At 48.2% G+C, this 10223-nt stretch overlaps 1 protein-coding gene across 1 annotated transcript in view; it reads right to left on the bottom strand.

The window, feature by feature from the left end:
• Positions 1–1221, bottom strand: part of GAS1 (growth arrest specific 1) — a 2629-nt gene extending 1408 nt beyond the window's left edge. The window contains exon 1 of the mRNA XM_030237413.2: positions 1–1221. This exon is cut by the window's left edge and continues 1408 nt beyond it. Coding sequence (XP_030093273.1) covers positions 244–1221 — 978 coding nt within the window. The 3' untranslated portion in view covers positions 1–243.
• Positions 1222–10223: the final 9002 nt, after the last annotated feature.

Raw genomic sequence — 10223 nt, 5'->3', positions numbered from 1 at the left:
GGGCGCCGGGGCGATGGGTCGGGGAATCCGCGGCCAGAGCGTTTAAAGCCGCTCCGCGCCGAGGGGCCCCGCCGGCCGGATCCCCGGCCGCCGCGGGGGGCTCGACTAGAGGCCCGCGGCGGCTCGGCGCGGGGGGCCTGGCCCGGCCCGGCCCGGCGAAGGGGATGGGGACGCGGAGGGAGGCAGTGATGGAGGGAGGCAGCGATGGGAAGCAGGCAGGAGGGGTGCGGGAAGAGAGGGATGCTAGAGCCCCGCCAGCAGCGGCACCAAGATGGAGGCGAGCAGCGCGCCAGCCGCCCCGGCGGGCCGGCCAGCGTTATCTGCCTGCACGGGGAAGCCGGGCTCGACGCCCGCATTGTCCTCCGCGTCGTCCCTCCCCTTCTGGCTCGGCTCCTCCTCGTAGTCCTCGTCGTAGTACTCCTCCAGGCCGCCGTCCGAGCCGCCGCTGCTGCCCGCGCCGTTGCCGCCCATGTCGGCGCCGAAGCAGAGGCGGGCCATGTTCTCCTTGACCGACTCGCAGATGGGCCGCTCCAGCCCGTCGCAGACGCAGTCGTTGAGCAGCACGGCCTTGGGCACGGCCAGCATGTCCTCGATGACGGCTCGGCACTCGGGCGTGCAGCGCAGCCCGTTGAACAGCTTCCCGCAGTAGGTCATGTAGCGGTTCAGCGCCAGGCTGCAGCGGCTGTCCCAGTCGCAGCGCCGCCGCGCCTCCGTGCAGCCCATGACGCCGGGGCCGCCGGGGCCGCCGCCGCCGGGGCCGCCGCCCGCGGGGCTGCTGGTGCGGGGCAGGCAGGGCTCGATGGCGCGCTTGGTGGCGCGGCAGTTCTCGTCCTGCGCGCAGTCGCAGTCCTCCAGCGCCGGGCCACGCCGGGTGTGGTTGAGCTGGATGAGCGCCGCGATGCAGTGGCTGGGGCAACGCCGCCTGGACGAGGCGGCCGCGCCTGCTGCGCCCGCCGGGCTGTCCCCTCCGCCCGCCGGCGGCGGCTGCTGCTGTAGGAGCACCGGGGCGCACGCCTCGGCGTACTGGTTGTACGCGTAGCTGCACTCGGGCTCCCCCTGACACTGCAGCACCGCCTGCCAGCAGATCAGCCGCCGGCCCTGCACCAGCGAGCCCTGAGGCGGCCACACGGCGCCCAGCGCCGCCGCCAACCACAGCCAGGCGGCCGCCCGCTGCCAGCGCCGGCCGTCGCCTCCGTGCCGAGCGGGCGAGCGGGCCACCATCGCGGACGGGGGTATTGGCTGCAGCCGCGGGCGAGCTGGGAAGAGGCGCTGGTAGACGAGGAGGAGGAGGAGGAGAAGAAGGAGAAGGAGCTGCCGCCCGTGGAAAAGTTTCCAAAACTCCCGCCGGCCGTGTGCATGAGGTCTCCTCGCATCAATCCATGCGCGCCGGGCCCGGGGCTCGCTAGCCCCTGGGAGCTGAAGTCGGCGGTGCCGGCGGTACGAAGTAGGCGCCCGGGGGCCTTCCCGGGTCCCCCACCCGCTGCTCCGGGCTCGGCGAGGCGGCGGAGAGGTGCGGGGAGTCAGTGCAAACAGGGGCTCGGACGACAGCGGATCCGTAGTGCGCTCGGGGAATCGCAGGCTGCACCGGGAGAGCTCATGGTGCTGTACTGCTCTTCATGCAGTTCCGTCTCTCTGTTTTTTATTTTTTTCCCCCACAAAATAAATGCCCAGCTGCTGCTGCCTCCTTGGGAGCTTTTAACTCTCCGCTCGCAGCATCTCTGCACATGCCAGTCGCTCCGATCCCATTCACAGTCCCGGCTCCGCTCACTCCCTCTCGGTTCCGATCACGCTTTCGGGTGGCGCGGAGAAGAAATGTCTTTCCTCGCTACCAAGACGAGAGCACTGGGAAAGGAGAAGAGTCAGCCTTCGCGGTCTCTTTCTCTCCGGGCGACTGATGCTGCTTCTGTTGTCAACAAGCCCTGCAAGCTGCTCTGTGGATCCGTCTGTGGATCTTTTTTTCTTTGCAAGGCTTTAAATACAAAAGTGGCCTCCAAGCAGCAGCAACATGCTCTGATTAGGCTTCATTATGCATGCATGGAAAAGCAAACAAACAAAAAAAATTAGCAACGCTTCTTCTTTTACACAACCCCCCCAGCCTGCGCTTTCTCGCTCTCTTTCTCCCTTTCTCCACTTTTTCTCCCTTCGCTCGGCCCCCTTTCCCTGCCTCGCCACTTGCCATTGGCCCAGCCTGTTGTTGAAACCTCTTTTTTTTTTTTTTTTTCCCCTCCTTCTCTTTACGACGTGCTGGAGGGAGGGAAGAGAGAGGGGGGCTGGAGGGCAGCTCACATTCAAAGCTTGAAAGGAAAGGCTTAAGGAGAGTGACAGCCCCCCGAGGAGCCCCCTCCTCCCGTTAAGGCGGCGCGGCGGCCGGGCGAGAGACGCTGAGTGGCGGCGGCGCGGGCCGGCGCTGCAGGACCGGCCGGGCGGCGGCGGAGCCGTGCTCGGCAGCACCGCGCCGGGGCCGGGCGGCGTGGCTCTCCGTGTCGCAGGCATGGTGCTCCCTCTGGTCCTGCTCCCTGCAACGAGGGGAAAACCAAGTTCTCTGTCTCGGGTAGTGCGTGTACCCAAACTTCCCAGTGATTCAAGTGAGAGCAGAGCCGCTACCAGAACGGCAGAGAGGATTAGGCTAGAATGGGACCGACTTTGTTCTTAGTGAAATAGAAGCAGAGGTCCTGGTTTCAGTGTGCTAGTACTCTCCGGGAGAGCAAAGCTAACCACTAGTGGTGTAGTGCGACCATGTAAGTACTCATTTGCTGTACTTTCAATATTACAACTTTCCACTTGCCGCCTACCCCCCGATTTTAAAGTCATTCAGCCCAGCTTCTCGCCTGAGATTTTTGTGCAGGTTCTAAGACCCTGACTTACGAGGGTGCCTGTCGGCAGAAATACAGTAGATCCCAGTATAGTTCTTTGATACTTGATCTGCAACTAGTAAAAAGTTGCAAGAAATCTGTTATTAGTTTTAATTGAAAGCGAAATGCCTTACTGAAGTCCTGCCTTCTTGTTACACTTTCAATTTATAAAGAAATAGAAACAAAAATATTAAGTTACTAGGAGAGGAGCATAACAATGTAGTCGTTCATTTTCCCACTGCCTTTCGTTTCCGTGCTACCTTAATTCCAGAGCAACATCGTCTCCAACCACAAGGGGCATCGGTATCTGCTGCCTGTCAAAACTGGCGCTTTTTTCATCCTGAGACTATCAACTCCATCTGTCACAAAAACTGGGACAAAATATATTTTCCAGAAACTCGGGGATCTTGGAATCCCATGTGGTGTGAAATCATGCCTCTCTCAAAGCGCGTAGACTGTGGAATGGTGGTGTGGTGTGGCTGGGAGTCAGTATGATTGATGGGTTGAGAAGCATTCTAAGGGCTTGCTCCATTGTCATCAGTTTTACAAGCTGCTTGTGTTTCTCCTTCAGTAAAGTTTCTCCTATTCTTGTATAAAAACTGTGGTTTTAAATCTGCAAAAGCTGTGTTTAGAAACCCTGCGTCCATCCACCTAGTTTAGAGCTGTTTCTTTTAATTCTTGTTGAATAGTGGTGTTAAAAATGCCAGATGCCATTCAGGCAGGTTGCAGTAAATGTAAATTACTATCTGCACTGCGATTGTTTATGCATTGCTTTGTTGCCCTATTATCTGATCACACCACTGTTATTGGAGGAAATCAGCTAGTTTTGAGTGTCTCAGTTGGAGATGACATTGCAGGTGCTGTTCAACGTACTGCAGCACTGACTGGTTCCTAGGGAAAATGCCCCATGGTGCCATTGGAGGAAAGAGGGTCTGGATGCCGGGGTGTTCCAGACGTAAGAGAGTCGGAGAGAGAGGGTTGCAATGGAGCAGGGTCGTGGCCTGGGGCCTCCTGAGCTTCCTCAGCACGGGAGAGAAGAGTCCCAGTGGGGCTGCCTTCTACAGGCAGCTGGATGATGGGCTCTGCCCCCTCCCAGCTCCTGCCTTCATTTGCAAAATCCATCCAGCTCGGCTGTGCTTCATTTCTGGAGCAAAAAGCAGGCTGTTTACTCTGTGAGGAAAGGCAGCAGCTGAACTTCGGGCCTCCCAGGAGGGGGAGTAGAGGAGCCTCCACCGCTGGCCTTGCATCCTGGTGTGGCTGCGAGGAGGCTGCTGGGGCAGGAGCAGGATCAGTACCTAGTCCCACTAGTGCTGACAGACTTCCCTGGCTGGACTGTTGAACGGCAGGGCGTGGCATGAAACATCACATTATTCATAGGCAAAAATTTTCACATACAGTTTTTAGTTAAAAAAATAAATATTTTATACAGTAATAATAATAATAATAATAATAATAATAATAATAATAATAATAATAATAATAATAATAATAATAATAATGTTGACTTTGAAGTTTGACTTTGTTTTGTACCTTTGGTACATACAACTGACAAAAATTTTAACAGAAAATAGATGAGCTCTTCAATTACCGCACCTTTTAGCTGTCTAGAATATCATTATCTATACTCAGGATTATATATTGTCAATAAATTAACTCCTTAAAATGGTTTAATGCATTTTTCTGTCCTGTCTTTATTTAATAAGGATCTGAATTCTGCCTGTAACTACAATTTGGGTAATTGTAACTACAATTTTGGGGGAGGACTTCGGTGTTCACAGTGTTCTCTTGGAAGAAAGAAATATTTTCTTGCGTGGAGCTAAACCTAGGGAAATAATTCTCTGGCCCCACTTTGATCCAGGTTTTTTAACAGCCAGAGTGATATTGTCAGTGATATTCAGCTTTTCAGTTTTCAGAGTAGCTATAAAAGTAATGTGTAAGGCAGTTCTTGCTCTGTTTCACAAAGCACCAAATCAGACAATACATCCCACAACTTGACAGTAGAATAAGACCTGGTAACTTTTTGAATTTCCACATTTGCTAGGTTTTACTATGCCATCCTTTCCAGTCTCAACAATTGATTTAGTCCTTCACACCAGCACAACCAAATACTATAGAGTAATTGTCATCCCGCACTAGGGATCATGTTGGCAACCAGAAAAGCCAATGTGTATGTAATCTGGACTTATTGGAAAGACTCCTGAGCACCTTTTTGTCTAATCCTGATGTCTTTTCCCCTTTTTTTATTTCACACTTTTTCCTAATGGATCTCCTTTTCAAATTGTGTTTTCTTTATTTCTTTCTTTGACCTATCAAGAGTGTTTAGAAAACAAGAAAAGCAAGTAGACACCATGCCAAGTGGCCTTAAAATTTAGAAGTTCACATTCAATGAAAGTAAAATGAAAATACATGGCCATTATATGTGGTTAATTCCTCTCAAATTATTTTAAAGCACATTTTTATCTGCTTATATTGATTTTTTTTCATTTTTAGAGATTTACAACTGCTATTAAAAATTTCTGGCAGTTGTACTGGGAATTAATTTGCTGATACAATTTCAGTATGTGCATCTTGTAATATCTTAAATTATGTGCCTGATAGAGATACACAGAGAGCAATTTTTCTTCTTGGAGAAGGGACTTAATTCTCTTGTAATAGTAGACTTCACCTCTCAGTGAAAGGCAGAAACTCTGCCAACAGTTCTCAGAACCTTGGTATTATGGTAGGCAGAGAAATCCTGCTTCTTACACCAACACTCATCCTGTGGAAATGGCCCAGTAAGGTGTCACTCACAGTAGCCTGTGCAGATGACTGAATGTGCATACAGCAGAGTTCTTGGGTTTGGTGTACCTTCAGAGACCCATAAATAATGTCGGCATTCTAAAGTTACAAAAGAATAACTTTGTGACTTACCAGATTCCCAGCACAAACTGGGGGCAGGGGAATGGATATAATGCATTCAAGTGGTGTCTGTTTCAATAGAGAAGAGAGAGTGAAGGCGTTTAAATTAAGTTTGTTCTCCACATCTGGAGTAGTTTATCTTTTTATTGTCTCTGCAGGAATGTTTGGGACTTTCATGTCTTAAGTTAGACACCTAAACTAGGTGGAATTCTCCCCAAAATAGTAACTTCTTTACTAGAATGAGCATGACTTCTCAGTGTGACCATGCCTTCTCTTCTTGATTTAGTCAGAAAGAAAAATAATGAACAGGAGGGTAGTAAGTAATTGTATTGACCAACAGTTGATTTGCAGCTCATAGCTGCTGAGGCTACTACACTTCATGCTTAGGATCAGTTAGACATTGTTCTGCTGGCTTTACATTTTTGAGGTTGTCTTTGCCAATGTTAAGTCTCATGAACATTACAATATTATGGGTGCTGCAAACGTGCTGTAATGGTTAACTGCACACACAGAATCATAGAATGGTTTGGGTTGGAAGGGAGCTTTAAAGGTCATCTTTGGTGACGATCTTTGTTTTGCAAAGTCATAACTACAGGTCCCACAACAGATGCACAAATAGTCCATGAGCTATAGGTCTGGTTGCAATCAAAAGAGCCAGTCAGATTCACAAATAGCACAGTTCATTGAGTGCAACATAAAAGGTTCTTTTGGGTTGCTGGTGACAATGTATTAACTGCAGAGTAGCTGTATATAGCAGTAGCAGTCTCATTGCAATCACAATCTTAATATCGGGGTCAGCACTCAGCATATCTGAGGACATAGGGCTTACCAAAAGGTGTCCCTTCTGGGAGAGCTGGGGAGACACATCAATCTGTCCCTGCAATTTCACACTGAATTGTCATCCCCTGATTAGAAGCAAAATTGGGGTATATTTTATAACCACTACTGTGTGAATTGCTGTGGATGGGACTGTGGTCAAGCCATTGTGGGCACATTGTATGGGCAATGCAGGCACATTTTGTAGGAGATGTACTTGGTTTCGACAAAACACTTCTAGGTATCAGGCTGAAGAAGGACTGTGGAAACTACACCTCATCCCACATTCCCCTCTGCCCCTCCACACTGTGACAACACAAACCACAATACTTCCACCTGATTTCCACACCTGCATCACAGGCCCCATCACATATTGAGCTATATAAGGACCTTAAAGATAATCTCTAGTTCTAATCCCCCTCCCCATTACAGGGAGTTCAGAACTAGAGATGATCTTTAAAGTTTTTTCCCACTCAAAGCATTTTATGATAGGACATGATCTAGTTCCAAACACCCCGCAATGAGCAGAGACATCTTCAAGTGTATCAAGTTGCTCAAACCCTCATCCAAACTGACCTTGACTGTTTTCAGGGATGGGGCATCCACCACTTCTCTGAGCAACCTCTTCAATTGTTTCATCATTCTCATCATAACAAATTGCTTCCTTATATCTAGTCTGAATCTACCCTCTTTTAGTTCAAAACCATTTCCCTTGTCCTTTTGCTACAGGCCCTACTAGCAGTTTTGTCCCCATGTTTCTTGTGACCCCCTTTTAGGCACTGGAAGGCCACGATAAGGTCTCCTTGAAATCTTCTCCAGCCTGAACAGCCCCAACTCTTTTAGTCTGTCTTCACAGGAGACATGCTCCAGTCTTCCGATCATTTCTCTGGCCTCCCTCTGGTCCTGGTCCATCAGGCCCATGTCTCTCCTGTGCTGAGGACCCCAGAGCTAAACACAGCACTCCAGGTAGGGTGCAAATGCACGTTTACAGTCACACAATCACAGATTATTATGAGTTGGAATGGGCTCACCAAGGTATCGAGCCCACTACCTTGGTGTTTTTAGGCTCTATCCAACTGGTCCACGTCCAGCCTGCCATCCAGCAGTACACATCAGTCCTTCCCATCAGGGCTGCTCTCCATCCGTTCATCCTCAAGCCTGTGTTGTTATCAAGGATTGCCCCGCCCCAGGTGCAGCACCTTACCCTTGGTCTTGCTGAACACGGGCCCACTTCTTGATCTTGTCCAGGTCCCTCTGGATGGCATCTTGTCCTTCAGGTAGGTCAACAGCACCCCTCAGCTTGGTGTCACCTGCAAGCTTGCTGAGGGCGCACTGGATCCCTTTGTCTATGTCACTGCTCTTAAGCAGTCCTGGCACCAATATGGTCCCCTCAGTAAGCCACTTGTCACTGATTTCCATTCAGACTTTGAGCCATTGACCACCACCTTCTGTATGCAGCCATCCAGCCAGGTCCTTATCCACCAAATAGATGACCCATCAAATCCTTTTCTCTCCAGTTTGGAGAGAAGAATGAGGTGGACGATGGCAAAGGTCTCACAGAATGACATTTGGATGACATATAGATGACGTCTGTGGCTCTTCCTTTGTCCACTGATGTAGTCACTTCATCACAGAAGGCCACTGGGTTGGTCAGAGAGGAATTTGCCCTTGGTGCAGCTGTGCTGCCTGTCTTGAATCACCTGCTAAAACCCAGCTTCTAGGAGGAACTAACTCTCCTATGGTCTACTCAGGTACAGAGGAGAGGCTGACGGTTTGGTAGTTTCCAGACTTTCTTTCTACCCTTTTAAAAGATGGGTGCAATATTCCCTCTTTTCCAGTCACCTGGGATTTTACCTTACTGATATGAGTTTTCACATGTCAAGGAGAGTGTCTTGCCACTAGATCAGTCAGTTCTCTCCAGAGTTTAGGATGCATTTCATCAGGTCCCGTAGACATGGATGTTCAGGTTCTTCTCTTACTGTGGGAGGGACTTTGTTCCCCCAAGTCCCTGCCTTGAGGTCTATCCATTCATGAGATACACAAGTTTGCCTGAAATAGATTTTTAATTCACTGTCTCCTTTTTTTTCAATATTTTTTACATTTATAGTATTTACTGAAAAATTGAGTAGAATCCTTGTAAAGTTGAGGGTTGTTATTTATATATGAAATAGTATCATTGAGAGATTTACCCAGTGCATCCAGTAAAGTAAATATGGAAGTATTGCACAATACAGTATTGCTGGACTTATTTTTTGAACTCTCTTCCAATCTAAACTATAAATTAGACCACACATGCTGTTAAAACAAACCTAAGTAGGATATCAACCCTTTTTTGGTCCTAAGAAAGGCAAAAGAAATGGTGAAGCAAACTGATTCCTGGTCACCTGTTAAGCCAGTTAGAGACAGGTTTTAAATAACCATATTCCATGAAGGTATCTCTGAACCATACACACTGTCAATATGTGTGACAGGATAGTTGGGACTTCCCCTTCATCCTCCCTGTCCCCCACACAACCCCTTCCCTTGTGATTATCTCCAGTAGGCAATGTAATTTGGCCTTAGACAAGAGCACTCAGTGGGAGTTGTGCTAAGACGAGAACACTGGGTAGGAATTTCAGGACGAGCTGTCTGGATGCTCACTTAATGAATGCATTCCAGAGATGGAGAAGATGTGGTGATCAAGGTTGACTTGGTTACATGTCAGCCTGCAAAAGGGTATAAAATGCTGCTGGAGTCAGGCAAAATGATTTTCCAAGGCTAGAGTCAGCTTTTGGGTGGATCCCCTCCCTGGCAGGGACGCCTGCATTGTACATCCAGCCTAAGGACAGAGAAACTCTCAAATTTGGATGGGTGAGTGAAAGTGCTGAAACCTAGCTATATGTGGAAATAAAATTATTAAGTAACTACACAGGTGCTTTGTTGCTTTGTAATTGTACATTCTGAAATGTGAAAGACTGTGAACCTGTCAATTTCTAGCTGAACCTGCTTATATTATAACTCTTAAGGCATGGTTAAACTATAAACTTCATTGACTCTACTTAGGTACCGTATTAGCAATAAATCTAATCATAATCATCCACAAAATCAGTATCATATTTCTCATGCCTGACCAAGGGTCTACTATTCTTCCATATCAAACCAATTTCAACCATTACAGTTTTATGGGAGTTCTTTGGTGGACATGTCAACATACATACACACAGAAGCAGTTAGATTTTTGGTTTGCTGGATTGTTTTGGTTTGTTAACTATTTTACTTTCAGATTTTTCAAATGTTTACAACTACCCAGAAGCAGCTAATAGGTTTGTGTTTCATTTTCTGGGTATGCTTCTTTGAAATTTGTGAAATACCAGCTTTTTAGAAATCAGAAATTCTGAGTGTTTCTACAGGTAAAGCATGAAGAAATGAGTAATTCTGGGTGTAGGCAGAGTTCCACTCAACATGGACAAAAATAAGATGGACAAAAAATAAGAGTAGTGGTTTCATTTTTTTAGTTATTTCAGATTATACCGTCACAAGTATAACATGTGTTCTGGAAAGGTAACACGTAATTTGCTCTCCTACTTCTTCTACTCCCAAGTTCAATTTCTGTATTAGAATTTGAAGATGGCTGTAGTGAAACATGCCATTCAGAAATATGTCAGTGTGTTCCATTTA

This window comes from Serinus canaria, chromosome Z, assembly GCF_022539315.1.
Source record: "Serinus canaria isolate serCan28SL12 chromosome Z, serCan2020, whole genome shotgun sequence".
Classification (NCBI taxonomy): domain Eukaryota; kingdom Metazoa; phylum Chordata; class Aves; order Passeriformes; family Fringillidae; genus Serinus; species Serinus canaria.
This window is presented reverse-complemented; position numbering and strand designations above follow the sequence as displayed.